At 45.4% G+C, this 22,425-nt stretch overlaps 1 protein-coding gene and 1 long non-coding RNA gene across 3 annotated transcripts in view; both read left to right on the top strand.

Annotated features, from left to right (window-relative positions):
* The window catches only part of LOC122133420, a 21,468-nt gene extending 4,800 nt beyond the window's left edge, over window positions 1-16,668 (top strand). Inside the window, exon 2 of the long non-coding RNA XR_006152746.1 lies at window positions 16,229-16,668. This is a non-coding gene — a long non-coding RNA (uncharacterized LOC122133420). The remainder of the gene's footprint in view (window positions 1-16,228) is intronic.
* On the top strand, window positions 1,327-15,203 carry b3gnt2b (UDP-GlcNAc:betaGal beta-1,3-N-acetylglucosaminyltransferase 2b). 2 transcript variants are annotated; one of them, XM_042709616.1, is made up of 3 exons: window positions 1,328-1,499; window positions 6,753-6,994; window positions 12,512-15,203. In XM_042709616.1, the coding sequence occupies exon 3, from the start codon at window positions 12,530-12,532 to the stop codon at window positions 13,751-13,753; it is 1,224 nt and encodes a 407-aa protein (XP_042565550.1). In that variant the 5' UTR covers window positions 1,328-1,499; window positions 6,753-6,994; window positions 12,512-12,529; the 3' UTR covers window positions 13,754-15,203. The 2 variants fall into 2 exon arrangements, with proteins under 2 accessions (XP_031434475.1, XP_042565550.1); XM_031578615.2 differs by lacking the exon at window positions 6,753-6,994 and having other exon boundaries at window positions 1,327-1,499.
* Window positions 16,669-22,425: the final 5,757 nt, after the last annotated feature.

Genomic DNA, 22,425 nt, shown 5'->3' with positions numbered 1-22,425 from the left:
AAGGAATGTAAATTAGATGTGTGGCTACTGTGGAGATGGAAAGAGAGCTGCTCCGTTTCCCCTCTCAGCTAGTCGGCTGACCAAAGCCAGCCATGTTTTTTCTGCTGTCTCATGCTCTCTCAGAGAGTATCGGCTATCATCACAGCTCTTATATTGAATCAAACATCTGTGGGTCTTTAGTCGCCTGGAACTACTCTAAGTGCTTTCTGATTGGTCGATGTATGACAACTCCGTTCTCTGCATGGAAAAATAACAAGTCTCCTGTTTCACTGGTGCCGGGGGCAATATCGAGTATGTTGGCTCTTCCCGCTCAAATATATACCGACCAAAAAGCGCAAACATCCACTACCCAGTTACTGCAACAAGTGTCCCAGCTGAAATAAAGTTTAAGTTTAGTCTCTCCAGAGCCTAAAGCAGTCCTTCCTACCCACCGTAGTGACAGTTTCTCAGCCTTAACCTATTTGGGTCCAGCGTGTCTTATCACACCCCTGCTGTGCATTTGTTCCTCTGAGGATGGGTTTCAGTCTGATGACACGACTGCCAAGCACAAATTACCAACTCACTGGGGTTGGGGTTACCTGAGGAATGCCAGTCGATCCTTACCTTTATCTAGTTTACAACAGACAGCGTAGAATCACCTTATCAGATATTTACGTATTTAGGTCAAATTAAGGATATACATACTTCTGACTAGAGAAAGAAAACAATGGGTATTTCTTTTTACACATTCCTAAGGTACTGTCGCCTCATGGCTGATAGGCTATTTTCCATTCACGATGGCATCCAGCAAAACAGAACCGATCCACTACGGATGAACATATACAGAAACACGACAGGCTCACACAAGATCATAGCCCAGTACGAACACTGAAGAACCACAATTTAGCAAACCCAGGTAATCTTGCTTGTCTTTACTGATCTAAATACTTGCAGATTTTGTTGATGAATACAATGTTTCCATTAACACGTTAAAATATGCACGGGTAAATGTGGATAGGTGCTAACGTTTAAGCCAATAACCTAGTTAAGAATGCAGTCAAACTAAATCTAGCCTATATTGATTTTTCTGCAATATTGGATAGTTTGCCAATCTTGCCAATAAAACAGATTATTTTATTACCAAGTACTAATCTAATCAGTATTAGGTATCTTAGTAGATAACAATGGAACTACTACCTGAATGTTTCACAGAAACTTCATTTTGAACTCATATTGCCTTTGAACAGAAGCAATACTACCACGCGCCACTCTAGGCTACTCCACCCATGGAGGTATGGATGGGGCTACCAAGTCACACCCATGTGAATCGAAACCAGTCAGCAGCGTGATGACCTAGGGATACGTGTATTTTATATCTGTTCTTAACGTCCAGTCTGAGTTTGAGCCACACCGTTCAAGACTTGTTTCTAATATCACAAGGAGTTGGTCCAGGATTTCTGCGGTAATTCACTGGCAACGTAGTTACGTGCGAAGTGGATGTTTCTGTGATTTCGCAGGAGGTACAGTCTGGTTTTATTATTCTCTGTTTACAACAAGGCAAGTTATCAGACATGTGACTATTTACAATTGACGACGATGGTTGAAAAAGTATAACGTTACACTGGGCGGCCACAAACCTGTTGAAATGATAACCTCAACTGGGTAGGCAACAGTGCGTACATCGTTATTTTGGTGGTTCCCTGGTGTAACATAAGTAGCAAGATTTACGAAATTCAGAGTTTAACAAGGAGAACTTGTTACTCAAACGATTCACATTTTTTTTGCTGGCGCTAACATACAACGGTGGAGATACCGTTAATGTTAGTTTATCTACGTTATTTTTTCCCTGTTCGACAATGTAAACGTTCGCTAATTTGATTTGACGACCCAGCTATCGTTAGCAAGCTATCCTAGCCGAGAAGTTTGTTTTAACGTGGCTAGTTTACCGCCTCTACAGGCGAAATCTTAATCAATTTAGCTTAATAGCTTCAGAGAATACGGTTAATTATAAAGGCTAATTCATCTAACATTATGTTTAGTGGCTAAGGATATGTAATACAAAAGTCAACTTATTTAGGATATCTTAAGTTAGCCAGTTTTGCTAACCTTGTCTAGGAAAACTATAATTTAAGTTAGTCTAACGTTAGTAAATTATCAATCTAAGTTAAATGTACACTAACCGCCGTCATTTGTTAACTTTAGTTAGAAGGTCATGGCTTTTACCGTTAGTTAGAATAGGTAACGTTAACGTTAAAGATTGGTTAAGTCATCCCCAAACACGCCTCTTTAAAGTTTATCTCCTATTGTTTTGAAATAACAGGCAGTCCAGTTGAAGATGTCTATGTTAACCGATACGATACATGTATGCTAGGATGGCTAGCTAAAGGCATAACTTAATGTTTTTTTGCAGTAAGGAAAGAGAAGGAATGTATCTGAATGGCTTGCTTCCTATAACATTAATATTCACGCTAGCCTACGCTAGAAGAAGAAACTTTTTAAATGTGAGGATGTCGTGTTTTCCCCCCACATTGAACTGTAATCGAAACTTTTTGATTTAGGCAACTTGTAGTTCATTTAAAGTTAACTTAAGTTACAAGTTGTGAATGACTAAGAATTGTATCTATGGATGTTACTGCAGCAGCAGCTGTTTGTTAGACCAGGTTGTTCAAAGGTGAACAGAGTTCTGACACACGTCAATAAAAGAACAGAGGCCCTTATAGAATTGTGACACCCTGATCTGAAAGATCACTTAAAGCCACAAACAAAGGAAAATGTCCATTTGTTTGGCATTTGGTTGGCATTTTCTGGGGGAAAAACCCTCCTCGTCAACACCAAGAGAAAGGTCTTGTCTAATTTTAAAATGGCTGTCCCTCATAAGTGGCCTTTTCATGACCTTATGGGGAACCTTGGTGGCATGGTTGCTTAGGTGATGTGATGGAAGACATGGAAAGGAAAGCTCACCTCAGCAGCAGTGTCCTTACCTCTGCTACCTGATGTTTTTGCTCCCCCACCCTGAGCATGGGGTGGAAAGGTTCTCCGAAGGGTGGGCAGATGCCGGGCAGATGCCAGGCAGCACCCTTATGCGTTTTCCCCATGGTCGTGCTACACCGTCTGTGTCACTTGGGCGCAGAATGTTTGCCCCTGCGTGAGTGTCACCTTTCTGGAATGCGGGGCGTATGTGAAGCTTTCCCCAGTAGCTGGGTAAGCGGCCAGATCCTTATTAAAACTGCATATCTCAGCTATTTGGAATAGCTTGCCCTGGCATGGGGTCAAAAGAAAAGTGCGTGGGGCATTCTTTACATTTCTCTGTGGCTGGGCAGGAAAGGAAGAAGCACTTCTTGGCGTGGCCTTCCCTCCCTTTTGGTATTTTCCCTGTAGCGCTTGCATGCCTGATGTGAAGGGCACAGACCAGGAAATGGAGGAGGTGGTCGGGGTCAAATCTAAACAAAACAGTGAGCGTTCTGCGTTCTTTAGTAATAGTACAAAGTAATAGTGTAAATCTATGAGGGGATCATTGCTAAATGTGAGCATATTGTAGCTCTGATAATCAACAAGGAGCCATTTTCTTCTATGGCTTTCAGTGATTCACCTGTAAGGCTACTTGAAAGGCAGCTGGTGTAGCCTAGTCTTCTCCCTCTGCCTGCTCTTCGTCTCTGGCTTAACTGCTGAACAAAGCTGTTTTAGTAAAGCGTACGCACATGGAGTGGCACATATTGCACTGTTGTGAAACCTTTATCTCACTCACGCCTGCCCACTCGGGTCAGGACTGATTCATGTGCTCCTCCGTCTCCCAGGAACCCCCCCCCAGTGTTAAAGGGGGTTCACAGTGCACTCGATCAGCTCTGCTTATTTGCTGTGTTGCTGTGTTTCTGTCATGTGGAAGTCATGACCCCCCCCGCCTGACTGGCCTTCTTGTCTTCCAGAGGTTTTGTGTTGTGACTGCTCTCACGCCAGTCCTCCTGTCGACTGGAGACACTTAGTGTGCTGACACAAGCACTAACACGCAACGAGGATGAGTCACTCTCGTCGTGTTATTTTAAGACCGTTCTTTCTTTCTTTTTCTCTTTCTCGCAGTCACCCCTCCCTTTCCTGCCATTCACCCTGCCCCTTTAATTCTTTTCCCCCCTGTGTTCTTGCTCTCAGTCCTTCTCTCCTCTCCTCTCCTCTCCTCTCCTCTCCTCTCCTCTCCCTATCTCTCTGTCCTTATAAACCTACAAAGGCCCAGACCAGGTGAGGGCTTCCAATGTCATTGCCACTCACTGGCTAAATCAGCAAAACAGTCTCTCGGAAGTGGGCACAGAATAATCTCACACCTCCTTTTCTCGCTCTCTCTCTCTCACTCTCTCTCTCTCTTACCCTCCATCTCTCTTTTCTTTTTCTTATCCTCCATCTCTCTTTTCTTTCTCTTTGCACTTATCCCCTTCATCTCAGCCAATTTCAGCTTGACTGTACAGCGTGCAGTGCAGTGGCCCCTCTCTCCGAGCTCTCTGCAGGCTGATGGTATTGCAGCACAAGCTGCCTTGTGTGACCATGTTCTTGTGGTGCCAGAGAGTCTGTCATCGCCAAACATGATGCTGCCCACATGAGCTCGCATGTGGCTTTTCTATTTCTCTCCTGCAGCTGGACTGACTGACCGTGTGTGTGTGTGTGTGTTTGTTTGTTTGTTTGTTTTGTCTGTGCATAAGGAGTGGAAAGGTTGCCAGCTGTCTGTGTGACTAGTAAACTGTCGTCCACTAAATAGTGTTTTTTTTTTTCTCCCTAGTTTTCAAAGGGTCATTTTGGTGTTTTTTTTGTGAGACTGAAAGGACTGTGAGTCATGTCATCTTTAAGTGGGCAAACCAGACACAAGCACACACTGCAAAGACATCGCATTGTCTCTGGGTTTCTGTCAATTGTTCGTGTCTAAACATTAAGCCAGAGTGTTTCAAAACAATGTGCTCCACTCTGACGACCAGATCAACAGATTTATCACCTCTCCATTTGAAAAGACATATTTGACTTTTTGATGTTTGCACGGAAAGGCCAGTGGCTTAATGATTAACAGAGGCGAGATACTAGTCAGGGTTTTGGAAAACATGCAGAGCACATGTTATTTGATGAGAGTCTGCACACAGAGCTACAGTGGTTCAGGATTGGCACATTTTGTGGAAAAAGACAGGATGCCGTTCTCCACGTGTACCTTCGACAGTAGAACTGTAAACACACATTAGAGGAGACGATCACTTGTGCTTTTCCAAAGACTTCGACTTGGTTTGTGTTTTGGTTTCTTAAGTTGATCTTAAGAAAGATCTTTAACACATAGGGTAGAGAGTCAAACCTTCAGACAGACGCTTGATTCACATTTAGTCTTTTCATATGCTTTGAGCTTACAAATTAACAGACTAGATTATTATTATTATTATTATTATCAGACCTTTACAAGACAAACAAAACTGACACCTGTTTTTTGTTTTGTTTTCATTAAATGAACAGCAGTTTGTTGGAAGAGCAGTTGTGGCTCATTATCTAAATGTTTGCTCCAAGGACTTTTTCAGTCTTTTAACCTAAAAAAAACAAAAACCTGTATGCAAACTCCATTTCCCTTTGGGTATACCCAACTTTTGCATACAGTTGAGATTGCGGTATTATAATACATATAAAGAGGAAGCTGTTAGTCAGCCACGCCGTGGAGTGGATGTGGTAATCAACTTTTTATACCGGTCCAAGTCACAAGTTTGCTTCAGTTCTTTAGAGTGAAACACTTGTAGCCTAAGCAAATATAAGATTATACTGATTTGATTGCGACAGGTATGGACAAGTATTATGTTGTTGTTTTTTTCCTGAAAATATATAATAAAAATGAACATTAGAATACTTTTATAATTGATGAACTTTCATGCTGAATTTATAAGTCTTGAAAGCCTAGTTTCGCAGTTTGGATAGAAATGGTCCCACAGAGAAAGCCAGACAGACAGACGGACATTGTTAAGAGAGAGAGAGAGAGAGACAGACAGACAGACACAGACAGACAGACAGACAGAGAAGACCAGAGAGAGATTGAAGAGACTTAAGTGTCTTAATCGTGTGTTGTGATGGAAACGGCTTGGGATCTGGATGCAGTGGACAGACGGATTGTTGCGGGCCCTGCCCTCTCTGCTCTCCCCACTGCAGGCCCTCCACGCTGCCCACTGTAGACGCTGTCCTCTCTGCTCTCCCCCACTGCAGGCCCTCCACGCTGCCCACTGTAGACGCTGTCCTAATGGCCGGGAGTCGGGTTGCTACCTTGTGCTGAGCTCGCCCTGACAGCAGGCGCTGCTCAGCTTTTCCTCTGTTTGTTTAAACCAAGATGGCCGAACTCCACGGCAACAATGTGTACTCTGTCTCTCCTCCCCCCCCCCCCCCCCCGCTTGCCTTTCTGTTTCTCTCTTCCATCTGTTCCAGGTGTCTAGGGGTCAGAGTGAAGTAAAATGAGATGGACTGCAGTTCTCATAGACCTTATTTTCTCTCTCTCTCTCTCTCTGTGTGTGTGCCTCCATCCTCGCCCTCTGTCTACATCTCTGTTACCAAAGCTTGTTCATCAGAGAAGACTTGTGTGGCTGAGCTCACTGGTGGGAGTGGTTCTTGCTAATCAGTGCCCTCCTTTCTCTCCTGGGAGAATGTAAATGTTGGCGTGGGCAGGCCTGCCTCCGTTTGTGTTGTGTACTTTTATAGTCTGGCCGCCTGCCGCCTGGCACCCGCGCTGTGTTGAAAAGGTGCTGCTCTTGTTGACACGTTTTTCTGGTCGGTGTCCACAGGTTGCTGCTGAGCTCCAGCTCCAGAGCTTCCCCTGTCCTCACGCACACGCTTGTCCTCGGTGCCCCCCCTCCCCCTCCTTCCACCACTGCCAGCCCCCCCCCCCCATCCCAGACAGCATCCGATTCCAGCCCCATGCGGAGCCTGAGGATGGGGTAAAGACTGGAGCGACGCACTTCACTGACCTAGAGGAGGAGGAGAAGGAAGAGGAGGATTGGAACACCTGAACATTACCAGTGGCCAGGTGAAGCAGCTGTCTCTCTTTAACAACATTTAGAAGGGGAGGGGCGGGGGGGGGGGGGGGGGGGGGGGCAGCAATGTGCCAATTGATGTATCTCTGGTCTGCTGTATCTTATAATCGTATTTTATGGCTGTGTGGTAATCATTGATTCATTTTACTGGCATAAGCTTTCTATGGTGGCCAAACCTTTTTTGTGGTTGTGCGTGCACATGCTGCATGCTCATATCTTACATGTAAGTTGTCTTGGAGAGAGAGAGAGAGAGAGCGAGAGAGAGGGAGAAAGAGAGTGTGTGTGTGTGTGTGTGTGTGTGTGTGTGTGTGTGTGTGTGTGTGTGTGTGTGTGTGTGTGTCTGGTACATCCACTGGACTGCTCCCCCATCTCTGAAAACGGAGATGGAAGGCCACTTGAGGCATCTCTGTTGCTAGGAGGCAGCGGAAATGAAACAAAGGATGTTTAGACGAAGGGCAGGTGAAGAAAAAAAAAAAAAGAACCGTGAACAGAACAGAGGGAGGGTGGGAGGAAGTGAAGAGATCGAGGTAGTAGATGAGACGCTTACTGAGAAGTGAAAGGGAGGGGGGGGGGGGGGGGGGTCGACTGTGAACAAACGTGTTGAAATGAGGAACCGGGTACAACTGAAGTGAGGTTCAGAGGTTTTACGAGAAAGTGAAAAAGGAGGAAGGCTGTTTGTGTAGGTAGTTGGTTTGCATAATGACACCGTGATAAGATGTGTGATGTTAGTCACTCTGCCCCTACTGGGACGTTAGAAAGAGGAATTGGAAATGATACTAAGCAAGATAACCCACAATTCCTGCTTGATATATGTGACGGTTTCTAAGGCCAGAGAACAGAACCCCATATTCAACTAATAATCTCTGATCAGTTTAGTTTAGTATAACTAAGCATCATTAAACTATTTCAAATTAGTCTTAAATAAGAATTTGCCAGAATATGTATTTTATACATTTTAGGATAACTTTAAGTCCAAAAAAGTATAATGTCATTATTAGAACGCCTCCGTCCCCCCTTACATCTGGGGTGACAGCACGAACGTTCCACCCTACTGCCGATTTAAAAAAAAAAAAAATCCAGATGGTCTCTCGATATTTGCTTTAAACTCTCAGTGCAACACATTGTGGATTCTCCCCTTGAATGGTTCACTGAGCTGTTTCTTATAATATTTGATTCAAAGTTGAAGTGTACGGAACACTGTGTACACTGTACACGCGGGCGAGCGTTTCTTGTGATTATTGTGGCTAAAAGTGTCAATTTGCTGTAGGAATTACTTAAAATTGGGATCTTGCAAGGGTTTGTTGTGATTGTTGCAGCCCAAAGGAACTGAATTAGCTGTGATTTGAAATCCTGTTTTAAATCGTTTAAGGTCATTTAAGTGTAAGATGGGGACACTCCGACTTTGCCGTATAAGCCGTTAAGATTGGCTCCCATTCTCACTTGACGCCAGTACAGCATAATAACATTTAAAAAAAAAAAAGGTCTTTCAATGTAAGTGGGAGTGAGACATTAGTCAAGCTCTGTATGCGTGGTGTCTGACTGAGTTCTCTATGGAGCATCAGTGAATAAGGCCCAAGGAGGGGACATGGTTTGTTTTACTGGAGGCGGCTGTGTCAGAGAGGTCCTGGGAGTCACAAGGGCTCGACGAGAGGCAGCGCTGAGCTGAATGGACCCCTCTGTTCTCCGGGATTGTCTGGGATGTTCTGCTAGTGTTGCCTCCTTTCCCCATTTTAAAGGCGTCTTCATGGTGGTCCCAGACACTAATATTTTTTCCCCCCACTTTGAAAAGACTTTTAGCAATGTAGTCCCACTTGGAGCCGTCGTTGAAATCGAGGCCTTGGGCCAAATCATGAGTGTTTGTGCTTGTGCTGTTTGACAAGCTGCTACAGTATTGCAAGCTGCTCGGAGAGGTGTGTGTGTGTGTGTGTGTGTGTGTGTGTGTGTGTGTGTGTGTGTGTGGTTGTCACACAGCGATCCAGACTGTGGCCTGTGTTCAGACTCGGACCGGGATTCCCCGAGTCACACAGATGCGTCTGTCACCTCTCAGGCCATGAATGGCTCTCGTCAACTGACCGTTATACACTCTTCCCTTTCGAAACCAAATGACGTAGCCATACCACCATTTAAAACTTTGCAAGTTATGTCGCTAATGCCTCCATACATACAGTAGATCAGGGCTTAGGTGAAGTGTGTGTGTGTGTGCGTTTCTATCTGCTGCATGGTAATGCTGCATCATGAACAGAGATTAGTGTCATGAGGGTGGACAAATTGAGAGCGCATGAGACCCCTCTTCTTGCCTTAACCAGCATCAATGACAGCAAAATGAAAAACTCTTATGCTGTCAATTAGTGACAAGAACGTGTTCAGATAGCAGGAAAAAATCTACATGTGTCACAGTGCACAGTGCATTTTTCAATTTTTGGTCCTGTCATTTCGCGTCATCAGGCTGTACCTAATGCCGGAGACTTTTGTTTCAGCATAATCATGCATACCCTTGTCTGAAGAGAAATGAAACCAACGCCAGAGAGGCTAAAGGCAGCGCTTTCGTAATGAGTTTCAACACCTTGCACCTACAGAAAGCATAACTTGCACGGCATCGCTGTGAACACTGAGCCCACCGTCTTCGGGGGTGTTCTGAATAAAATGATGATGTGTTTTATGTGCTTTAATGCAGGCGGGTCATTTAAGGACAGTTTACACACTGGCTTCGGATTGAGTTCATATTCTAAGGCAAGTGGGAGCACACACACCTGAAAGATTGCATGAGGGAGAAGACATTGGACTTGAGCAGAAAGGGTTACAGTCGGAACACAGCCTTTGTGTAGCATCCATGCTAAGGGGTTAGGTGGTATTGAACACAGCCTTAGTGAAGCCTCCATGCTGTGGGGTTAGGTGGTATTGAACACATCCTTAGTGTAGCCTCCATGCTGTGGGGTTAGGTGGTATTGAACACAGCCTTTGTGTAGCATCCATGCTAAGGGGTTAGGTGGTGCCTTAGTGTAGCCTCCATGCTAAGGGGTTAGGTGGTATTGAACACAGCCTTAGTGAAGCCTCCATGCTGTGGGGTTAGGTGGTATTGAACACAGCCTTTGTGTAGCATCCATGCTAAGGGGTTAGGTGGTATTGAACACAGCCTTTGTGTAGCATCCATGCTAAGGGGTTAGGTGGTATTGAACACATCCTTAGTGTAGCCTCCATGCTAGGGTTAGGTGGTATTGAACACAGCCTTTGTGTAGCATCCATGCTAAGGGGTTAGGTGGTATTGAACACAGCCTTAGTGAAGCCTCCATGCTGTGGGGTTAGGTGGTATTGAACACAGCCTTAAGCGCAATTTATGGTCGTCCGTTTACGGAGACACGGAGAGCCCTCTCCGTCGTGGCAAACCCTCTCCGTGGCCTGACGTGCACCTCCCAATTTTTTTAACTATCCGTCTCCGTCAATTCTTCCACAAAGATCTCTTTGGAAAAAATGGCGGTGCAAACCGGCAGCCTGGCAAGTCCTGCTGGAGTGCGCACAAACAATCTAGCCAAAATCACCTAACTAACTGCAGCATTGTCCATGTCTCTGACTGGCTAAAAAGGTCATCGCTACACTTGAACACAAATAAAACAGTCTGTATGTTCTTCTCCAAGAAATCATCAAATGCACAGCACCCTGATGTTTTTATTGAAGGAGAAAAGCTCACCGCTGTATCTGATTTTAAATATCTGGGGACCATTTTAGATAAAAAACAAAAGGTGGCCAATACCATTACATTTAACTTGGCTAATTTTAGACATGTAAGGCCATACTTAACTACAGAGGCAGCCAAACTTTTTATGCATGCCATAATCTTTTCTCACATCTCGTACTGTTACACAAGCTGGTCACAAGCAGGTACAACAACTCTGAAATCAAGAGACCCTCTACAAGCAGACCTTAAAAACTCCAGACCAGAAACCTATCAGATATCACCACTGCCGTATAACAACAGTTATAACTTATTCAAATTTGACAGTTTCTTACAGTTTTTGGATGCCTGTCTCATTTTTTGAATATTACATGGGCTGGCACCTCCACCATTGAATGAGTTTATAAAGCTGAAGGATGGCAATGGCCGGGCAACTAGGGCAGTCACCAGGGGAGACTGTGTAATACAGTATAGACACAGTGTACACACACACACACACACACACACCAGGGGAGACTGTGTAATACAGTATAGACACAGTACGTTTGGACGGACAGTCTTCTCAGTACGCGCCTCTAATTACTGGAATACCCTTCCTACTGATGTAAGAGAGTGCGCCAGTTTTTCAGTGCTCAAAAACAAACTTAAGAAGTGGATAAAAAATAACCAAACCTGCAACTATAATTAGGCTACTGCATTACTCACACTGCAACTTCCTTTTATGTCTAACACCTTGTATGTCTGTGGTTTGTTATTTTAACTGCACTTTTTTGTCAAACTGTTGTTTATCTCTTTCTGTCATGTCCTGCCAAGGGACAACGGATGAAAACTAGCTAACCTAGCTAATTCCGGTACATTCACATAAATGTAGCTTTAATGTAGCCTCCATGCTGTGGGAGTAGGTGGTATTGAACACATCCTTAGTGTATCGACATAACTATTACATTGATTTTTTTTTCTGGCCAGTTTTAGGGTGTCAGGTGTATTTCAGGTGTATTTCATGTAGGCTGTGTGTTTATACTGTGTGTTTCTGTTATTGAAGCCTTCCCCATTCAGTTAAGATTGTGGTTCTGTATGACAGTGCCCCTCTCACACACTCCGTTTCTTTCCTCTCTTGCTCTCTTTCTAACTTGACTTTCTGTTGTGTTCCACTGTGAATAAGATGAGTATAAAGATTAGGTTTGACTTGGGGAAAATTTGCTCCATAAACTGAAAAGCAGAAAGAAAAAAGGCTTGTGGTCCCTGAACAAAGGCACAGTTTCTTGTTTTGGCCATGGTTAAAGAACACAAACACTTTATCTATTAGCCTCCTCCCAGACGGTGAAGCAGAGCCTTCATTCAGGGTGGTTAAGCCAGTTAAGACCGGACACTTCTGCCATTCATTGGGTCTCTGCCTCTCCCAGGCCTGCAAGATTGGCCTGAAAAGGGCTGTAGTCCTCGGAGAGCTGAAACCATAGTGCAGACTGTGACGCGAGAGAAAGAGAAGGAGCTTAGGAGGAAGAGGAGAAGGATGGAGGAAGAGGAGCCACTCCCCATCTGATGGCTTGAGTTTAGAGTGGTCCTGGGGGAGTCCTGAACTCTCAGTACTCAGCTAGTAGACAAAGTAGTCAGCGAGTTACTCTATGAATTTACTCTCGGTAAATGCTCTCAGAAGTACTCTGTTTCTAGAATGACTTCTGTTTCATTTTCTGTGTTTTCTTAATTTAAATGCTGCTGTAGAGGACCCCTCTGATTAATGTGTGTGTGTGTGTGTGTGTGTGTGTGTGTGTGTGTGTGTGTGTGTGTGTGTGTGTGTGTGTGTGTGTGTGTGTGTGTGTGTGTGTGTGTGTGTTGTTCTCAGGTTAGGAGAACAAGAGCGATGCATGGGCCACGGCGGAAGATGAAGGTCGCTGGGACCATCATGACGGTGAACATCTTCCTCTTCATCGTGCTGGAGGTGTCTCGCAGCGGTGGCCAGGGCAAGGGCGGCGACAGCAAGCTGCACGTGCCCTCCAAGCGCTTCTGGGCCAGGTTGGCGCCCAGCACCGGCTTCTGGAACCGTGAGCAGCAGAAGCTGGACCTCCTCCACAACCCGGTCGTCACCAACACCAGCGCCGGTGTGACCAGCGGAGGGGTCCTCCCTTTCGACCTGCTGCCCGACTGGCTCAACGACACGCTGGGCCTGGAGGCGTGTGAGCCGGACCCCCGGGTCGCCGTCCAACTGAAGGACTACAACCAGCTGCCGCAGCGCTTCAAAGACTTCCTGTCCTACCTGCGCTGCCGATCCTACCCAATGGTGGTGGATCAGCCACACATCTGCCAGGACGGGCCCTTCCTGCTGCTGGCCATCAAGTCGTTGATGCCCCACTTCGACCGGCGGCAGGCCATCCGCGAGTCGTGGGGCCGCGCGGGGCTGCTGGCCAACCGCACGGTGGCCACCGTCTTCCTGCTCGGCAACGCCACGGCGGGGGACCACTTCCCGGACCTGTCGGCCATGCTGCAGTACGAGAGCGCGCAGCACCGCGACCTGCTGCAGTGGGACTACCGCGACACCTTCTTCAACCTCACCGTCAAGGAGGTGCTCTTCCAGCACTGGGTGGACACCAGCTGCCCCCAGGTCAGCTTCATCTTCAAGGGCGACGACGACGTCTTCGTCAACACGCCGCGCATTCTGGACTTCCTCAAGGGCCTGCCGCCCGCCAAGGCCCGAGACCTGTTCATCGGCGACGTCATCACCCACGCCGGGCCGCACCGAGACAAGCGGGTCAAGTACTATATCCCAGAGACCATGTTCGTGGGCATGTACCCGCCCTACGCTGGAGGGGGCGGTTACTTATACTCGGGGGACCTGGCGCGGAGGTTACACGCGGTCTCCCACCAGGTGGCGCTCTACCCCATAGATGACGTGTACACTGGAATGTGTCTGCGAAAGCTGGGCCTGGCCCCCGAGAAGCATAAGGGCTTCAGGACTTTCGATGTTGAGGAGAAGTTTCGGGGAAACCCGTGCACCTACAAGGGGCTGATGCTGGTGCACCCCAGGACCCCACAGGATATGATTAAGATCTGGGGCTGGCTCAATGACCCCAAATTGAAGTGTCAGTGATTTTAGCTTGAATGGTTGCCTTTTTTCTTTGTTTTTTCTTTTCCTTAATTTTTTTTGGTTTTGTCTCTGCTGTATCAACCTCCACGGCGTTCTTATGCCCTCAGGGTTGAAAAGGGTCACACTTTGGCAGCTTTACTACAGAAATATAAGTTCACATTTATTATTATTATTATTATTATTATTATTGCTCTATTAACATTATAACTAAAACCTTACAAACCTCCCTGTATATTATGTCACTGATGTTATGCCACAGGGTTCAGTCTTAAGGTGTTTGTTGTTGTCCAAAGGAGCTCTGTTGTGTTTGTTGTTGTCCAAAGAGGCTCTGTATGGCTGGGGTATTTTGAGGAGATGCAAACCCCCTCGCCATCCCCTGGTCTGTCTTTAGCTCACCGTTCAAGGTGGTGATGGTGTCTACGGTAGAGTTCAGCTGGTCTGAGCATGCTATGGTGTCTTGACTTGGTCCGTATTTAATGAACCAGCTAGTCCCCGATATGTGGCTGGTTTGGCAAACTTTCACAGTGCTGTAAATTATTTTTTTATATCTATGGTAAACATTAAGAAGATAAAGAAAGAAAAAAAAAATGACACTGTGGGTTGAAATTAATTCACAGTTTAGTATAATTGATTTAAAAAAGGTTGTTTTTGTTGTAGGTGGAATGGGCAGGGTTACTGCTCTCAACATATTGCATTGGACACAAGGCCTGTACTGTAACTCACTCCTCTCTCATGTTCAGCGAGTACAAAGTCTCAGGTCTTCTTTTGACCAAAAAAAAATACCCCCATCAATGTTCCTCAGAAGATGCTTGTGGCTGCGTCTGAATGTGTGGTTCTCACGCAGCGCAGCTTGTCTTGTCTTGAATGTGCACCCCTGGTCGCCTCGGGAGCTCCTTGTACAACCAGTAGTGTGAGAGTGAAAGGTAGCGGGACCAAGATAATATAGGGAAGTATGGCTTTACAACACGTTTCAAAGCAAATTTCCATCCGGTAGATTGGATGCTAAAACGGATCCTTCTGGTTTACTAGCTCGGGCATTGTGCCTCTGATGTGCCTGTGAGCCTGCACACACATTCAGGCGTGGGAACCGTTTGATCTGGTGTCATTTATTTATCAGAGACGAGTGGCTTCTGGAAGATTCATCATTTCTTCCATTAGAGGCCTTATTCTTCTACCCCTAGCCTCTGTTTGCCAAAACACTGGTGAAGAAACCAAAGAGAGAGAGAGAGGGAGAGGATTATGGGAATCCATGGGCCTAGTGCAAGCTGAAACATGTGGAAAGGAAGACCTGAGAGCGAGCGAGAGGAAGGGAGGGAGAGGGAGGGAGGGAGGGAGGGAGGGAGGGAGGCAGGCCGGGGCAGCCCCTCCTAGCCCAACCAATCACATGCCCTGTACAGACTGTCATTTCTCTGAGCGCTTAAACATGTGAGAGCGAGCGAGCGAGCGCGAGGGTGGGGCCAGAGCGGAGGCCTGGTGTTTGTCATTTGAGCGGGGTGGAGCTTGCCCCGGCGCTCACGGAGTGGCCCACCCGTTTCTGCTTCACCCGCACAGACAGGAAGTAGCACACGTGGCGTCACAGTGACACCTGCTGGACAGGTATTGGATAGGAAGTCCTTATTTCCTGCAGTAAAAGATAAAACACTGGATTTGTTCGGTCACAGCCTCAACCATCAAAGGATTTTTGTTACAAAACACAATGCCATGAGGATAACTGCCCGTGCAGAAATAGTTCAAAGGCAGTTATTCATTTCAAATCCTTTTTTCTAAATAAGTAACTTATTTTTTTCCAGTCTCTCAAGAAGTCAGTGTTAGTCAGTGGTATGTAGATTTGCATAAATTAGCATAAAATGCTCATCCGTTATATACTGTCTGCTGTTCAGGTGCTGGAATGTCCAGATAATGTTTACATGTGTAAATAAACAATAAATGGCAAAAAAAAGAAAACGTATTTATGAATCGTCAGAATTCCAGTATACTTAGTTCAGTTCTGGTTCTGTGTGGGATGAGACCGTGGCTGGATTCGAGACGAGGGATGATGATGATGATGTTGTTGTTGTTTTTTTTTAATATATGCTGTATAAATGCACAGGACTGTCTCTAGTACAGTGGATTTTTTTTGTATGCTGTAAAAATGCACCGGACAATGCTGACACTTAACTGTACGGGATACGTAATCCCCACTTGTATGCACATAGTATATCTATCTCCTGTACCTGCACCTCACCCAAAAACCTTACAGTTTGTGTATCGCATCAAGGCAAGGACCAAAAAATGTAAAAAGATGTGAAATATGTTGATTGTTGCTTTTAATATTCTTTGGGGCTTTTTTTGGTCACTTTAGCTTATGGATATAGAGGAGTCTTGTTGTAGTTTGTCTTTTGGTTAATTGAAATGTGTTTTCTCGTGCCTTCCAAATAAGCCCAAAGTATAAATACCACACTGGTCAACCACAGCGGGTGAACAGATCAACTGCAGCAGGTCAGGTCAGGAGTGACTTTCAGTCCCGTCTGTTTTTGACCCTTAAGTGCAATTCACGCCCAACTTGCCTCTTAAATATTTAGCCTATAGTCCTCACAAGATTTTAATTATTCCCTTTATCCTAGTAATTACAATGTTCATAATACATTTCAAAACTAAAATCTTCCACTTTCATCATCGATTAGTCAATACATTTCAGGTCCATTTCCCCTTGTCCACATTCTCGTGTGTGTGTGTGTCTGTGTTTGACTCTGGCCAAGGAGTGGTTTCCTCTGCACCTGTGACTACTCAGCCAAAATGTGTGTGATTCTGCAGTCTTGGATTCGTTGATGCTGATATGATGTCTCTGCTTCTTGATTTTATGGGTCTGTCAAGTTTGCCTGTGAGTTTATAGTTTTATAGGTTTCTTTCAATAAAGTATACTTTGCTGCTTTTGTAAACCTGTGTGTGTGTGTGTGTTTAAGAAAGAGAGAGAGAGAGGGAGACACACTTGTGGTGTTCTGTATTTGTGTTCTTGGAATGTTGAGGTCCTCCTGTGAGTCATACTGCCTGAGTAACCGCTTGGGTAGAGCCCACTTTATAAGGAATGTCAGTATTGCGTTTATCAGCATAATAAATATCTGAATATATATAAAAAGCTGGCTAAATATATCATATCTCACTGTCTTGCGTTTATATTGGTGTCGGTTAGTGAACCTGGGGTTAGTGTAGCTGTGCTCTTGCTGCTGAGTAAGCCTATATCCTTATATTGTATGTTCATGAGTATGTATCCATGTACCCTGAACTCTTAATGCGGGCCGTGCCGGTGTGTAATGCAACACGTTGTTTCAAGCGAGCAGGGCTTCTTTTAACACTGAAGACTGACTGTGCCATTTGAAGCGCTCTGGGTTTTTTCCACTCCGGGCAAGGTGACGACAACCTTTGTTATGAAACTCCGTAGATTCAGTGGTTCTGTTATGAAACTCCGTGGACGCAGTGGTTCTGTAATGAAACTCCGTGGGCGCAGTGGTTCTGTTATGAAACTCCGTGGGCGCAGTGGTTCTGTTATGAAACTCCGTGGACGCAGTGGTTCTGGTGGTTGATAGCCACAAAAAGGTCTGAAATAAATAAGTTGCAAACATACACTTAATAGCTACCCAGGGCTATGCATTAACTTAACTCTGTTGTGTGAGTAGACTAGGCATGCGCAAAACAATGGCCGCTTAAGATCTATGCAAAAGACATGAGTAGTGTAGTTAAAAGCAGCGTGTAGTAGTAGGCTATGGCTGATTTCAGGAAATGAACCTTGACCTGGCCTGGACTCCGCAGTGATGGGGGGGCTTGGCCTCAGGTCACAGGGATGACTTGGCCCCACCGGTACTCCATCTGTAAAATCAGGCAATTACACAATTGCCCTGGCAGTATTGGTTCACAGTGCCTGTATCTCCTTTAACTTGATATACACAAGGGGGGGAAAAAAAAAAACTAATGTTCAGATAAAACATCAGTGATGACAGGTGAGAGGTGCCATTCAGTCTGCGCTTCTCCAAAAGAAAGGCAGGCAGGGGCCCAAATACCATCAAGTCCATACCATTCAATTATACTAACAACCCACCTAGAAATTCCTACATACCCTATAGAGCTGAAGCCAGGCCTGCCTTGAACCCCAGGAGAGGGAATTTCTAAAAGAGGTTAAATTGTTTCTGTCTGCATGTGTGCGTTTGCATAGTTTTGCTGTAATAATCCTCTTTTGTACTGGTTAAAAATGGTTGTTCATAACATATCATTCAACACCACAAGAGGGCGCCGTAGTCTAAAACTTCACCTGACAGTGAGTTGAAAAGTTTGTGCCATCTGCTATATTTGGACATATTTTGCCCAAAATGAATTTCAATATACAATGTTGTTAAATAATCTTTTATTTTCAACAAACATGTCCAATTATATGTAAGCTCCTAAAAAGGATGTCCTCTGTGTTGACCTTTTATCAACCAATATGTATTCCAATGTCAGTGCCACCTACTGCCTCAACTAATGACACCCGTACCTGTCTCTATACTGCAATCTGTTTTTTATGCTTAGGTTTTAACCTCTGATTGAGACACTCCATTACATTTCTGTTGAGTTCATAAAGCTGTCATGAACTGAATCATAATGGTTTTGCCTCTCGTGAGCTCTGACTTACAATTTTTTTCTCAGCGATCCCAAAGAGCAGGGCCCCACCCTAGACTGACTTACCTTGGAGATACTCAAGCCCAACTGCTAAAAATGTACCTGGAGACATGAAACCAGCATGCCCCCAAAGATCTCCTACCCCTCAGCCTCATCCAGCCTGGCCTCAGTCGCCATGGGACACAGGGACGGAGGGGGGAGAGGGGTTGCCATGGTGACAGAATCTCCCATGGCGCGGCAGCCTCCTTCATCTGGGCTCCACTAATTGAGTCACAGAGATCTGCCTCTCCCACACAGGGAGGAGTTGTTGTTGTTGTTGTTGTTTTTCTTTCTTTCTTCTATTCTGTATGATTTGTTGTTGTTTTGTATGTGCTAGTTGTCACTGCCCCCATGGTAACACCTCTCCATCGAACCCACTGTATGTTTGAGGTGTGCACATCATATGCAGTGCAGTCTGTCTCGTAGAGAGGAAGCACTGAGGCAAGGAGAAATGGAGGAGATGGGAGGCCAGCGGTGGGGAAGGGGAGAGGCGGTCGATAAGAGCATATCAACCGACACCTCATCATCACAGTTTCAAAGAAGATAGTGCACTTCTCCTCTCCTCTCCTCTCCTCTCCTCTCCTCTCCTCTCTTCTCTTGATGAGAGGTGCACACGCCTGAATATGGCAAAGAGAAACCCATCCCCATCCCCCCATACTTTTTCCCGGCCAAATCTTTTAAGAATGCCCTGCGCTGATGTGCCAAAGATACAGTGCCTCTGTCCAAGTTTCATTTCGCTCGATACATTTGGAAGCAAACCCTCATGATCTCTCTCTCTCTCTCTCTCTCTCTTCTTTCTTTCCTCCCGTTTCTGCAACAGCTGGCTGAGTATGAGCCACTTCTCGTGTCCGTGGCTAAATGAGGAGAAAGGACGTCTCAGACATTCCAGGCTGTGTTGTCGTTCACACACAAGCTGTGGTCCAGAATCGGAGGGACGGAAGAGTCACTGCGTCCACCGGGCTTGAGTTTGCCTACATCACTTTCCCCCCTCACTTTTCTCTCTGGCACATTTAGACAGACAGACTGAAATTTTCCCTTGGCGCTGGACAGTTAATTCACAGGGTTTATCTGTCCCAAATCAGTGATCGACTTCTCGGCTGTCTGTGCCTTTCTAAAATGGCTGGAACCCATTCCATAGCACATGCAATAAGAAATGGCGTTACAAACTAACATTCGTTAAACATTTTTTTACAAAGTTGAAATATAGAAGACAAGCTAATATAGGAAAACTGTTCAAACAAAAGGTGTCTGATTATTGTGAGGGGAGTCTTCATGATATATTTTGTTGCTGAAAAGAACCACTATATAAATGATTTACACTGCACTCCAAGGCAGAGCACATAAACTGTACTGATTGTATGTGAGTGTGAGCCCTTATGCTAAATGCTATCTTAGGCTTGAGGTGAGTCCGGTCCAGTCTGAGGCCGCGTCGGTGAAGGGCCAGCGAGGGACTCGAGTGTGCAGATGAGGTGAGGACATTCGGTCATTCAGTGTGAGACTGACCACCGCGGGGAAATGAACTCTTTAGCCGAGATCCACAATGATGCGCAGGAAATGAGAAAGTGATCCCCCATGTCCCCTGTGCTGTACTCTAGTCTTCCTCATGCCTCTAGTCTTCCTCATGCCTGCCTAGTCAGCACTCAGAATATAAACAAGAACCTCTTTACTGCTCGTGTGCCTTCAGAGGAACATTAAGTGAAGTTCCTCTGGCAGTTCATAGTTTCAGACATGATCATACGGATGTATTTCTGATAGTTCTGTATCCCTGGCCAGAGCTCAGTGTCTGTTTTACTCATACTGCTCAGTGATGTGCAGTTCGAAATACACTGCAATGTGACCAGTACATCTTTGACCTGCGTGCCCGTGTGTTTGGCATTATTTTGACAGATGACAGCTGTGAGGTAATCCTTGGCACATGGCCAACACACACACACATGTGGTCCTTGTCATCATAATCAAGGTTCATCGAGGTCATAGAGAGTAGAGTTTCTGTTGAGTCCTTTCCTTGTGTAATGTCTGCTCTGGTGATCTGCAGTGAAGCAGCTTTTATTGTTTTGATAAAGGACTTTGACAAATGTGATCACTGAAGTCTGTTTGATGACATGACTGACTGGCAATGACAGATTGCTCATTATGAGTGTCAAAGCGGGCCTCCGCTTTTATTTTTCGAATGACAAATGTAGAATCAGCTCAGTTTTCTAAATCTCTAAGCCTATTACGCACAAGGTGATTCATCCTGGTGTCATCAGTGAGCTGGCAGCCAGATTTGGGTTGCATTTATCACACACTGAATGTGAAACTGCCATCCAATTTCTCTCCGCTGCTGCAGCCGTTCAACCCCTCTGAGGCAAAAACTCAACATCTTGTGAGGGTAATTTGAAAAGACCTGAGCCTTATTTGATAGATGGACACCATTAAGCCAGTTAAAGTTCATTCCACTGGTACATTGTGTCCCAGCCTTAGATTCCTCCTCCTTGGTTTTAAAAAAAAAAAAAAAAAGAACGTTTTTTCTTTTTTTCTGTGATGGGGAAAGCAGATACTGCCTTCAGTGGAATCAGAGGTCCTGAAAGGAAACGATAGAGTGGGGGAGGGGAGGGAAAAGATGGGTGGAGGGATGAAATGGCATCCGAAAACCTTCTCTTGGCACGTCTGATGGCACCTCTTTGGCTATGATAGGCCGATTAGCCCAGAGAGAGAGAGAGAGAGACAGCAGAGACAGAGAGCAAACATGTTGCTGTGAGGCAAGAAGCTCACTTCAAACTGACACCGACAGAAAGAGGGACTTGAGGAAGACTAAGATTTTTAGAGAATGTGCAGTTTGACCTTTCCAGCCTTCTGATCAAGTGTAACACAGTGTAATGATTTTTTTTGCTACAACAGACAGAACCTGGATCAATGCAAGAATGATTCCACGCTTTCTGATGCATGCCTTCAAATCCACCGACACACAGACGAGGGACGGTACGCTTAGGTCATTTCTGTTCCGTGTCTGACTCATATATCTGGGAGGATGGCTCTCAGCTCATCCATCACATGTGGATGATTTCCCATAAGGAGCACGGAGAGCAGAGGCCATTGCTCATACCTCTTACACGCCTCTCTCTCTCTCTGACAGGGACGTCTCACCATCTCTACACAAGCGTGGCCTTAGAAGCGAGCTCTGGTTTCAGTGAGCACTCACAGTGTTAAGTGCTCGCACAACGATTCCAGTGGCTCAATCACTGCCATGTGTATCAGTCCCCTGGGGTGCGTGCAGTTTCTGTTTTTTGGTTCTCATCAGATCCGTTAAGCAGGCTGTGCTACTCAGTAGCCAACGATGCTTGATGTTGATCCTCATCTAGTTTCAAAGAAATCCACACTGAAGTGTCCACGCAGACACATGGGAACAACGATGCCCATAGTCTGTGGATGGCATCTTCGCATTGCGATGCCAGTTTAGGCACAGACATGTCCTCTCACAATTACAGTGACTTGCTGGTATTGTTGCCTTCCAGAACCATCTTTATGAGGTGAGGAGAAGGATATGCTGTAGTTGCCCCTGTCCCTTCCCGTTCGGATTCAGGAAACCGGAGGCAGTGGAACACTCACTTTTTCCACCTTGCCAAAGTGACTGCAGCTCCGAAAGCTGGAAACTCAAGGCGCTGGAAAATGGCTTTCACTGAGTAAGACTCAGGGAGGAATTTAAGTATTTGAGGATCAGATGAAGCAGTTTAAGGGAGTGGGAACAGTTGTTATTTGTCCTGAGATTCTTTGTGTTTTTGAAACTGCACGACCGAAGCAGTTTGAATTCATATGTCAATGATTAGGAACATTCGCGGTAACATTACATAACATTTTGGGAAAATAGCTCATATTTCAGTGGTTCGTCAGGGTAGGCTCTGCACCTTCTATCAACAGGCATCAATTCTGTGTATTTGATCTGAGCTAACAAAGAGACAGCAAAACCTACTCGTATCTAAAACAGAAAGACTTACTTAACAAAACAAAACAAAACAGAGAAGTTTTCC

This window comes from Clupea harengus, chromosome 13 (genome assembly GCF_900700415.2).
Source record: "Clupea harengus chromosome 13, Ch_v2.0.2, whole genome shotgun sequence".
Lineage (NCBI taxonomy): Eukaryota > Metazoa > Chordata > Actinopteri > Clupeiformes > Clupeidae > Clupea > Clupea harengus.
This window is presented reverse-complemented; position numbering and strand designations above follow the sequence as displayed.

Bases quoted from the DNA above. Each gene is read 5' to 3' on its own strand.
- b3gnt2b (XM_031578615.2), top strand. From the start codon at position 12,530: ATGCATGGGCCACGGCGGAAGATGAAGGTCGCTGGGACCATCATGACG.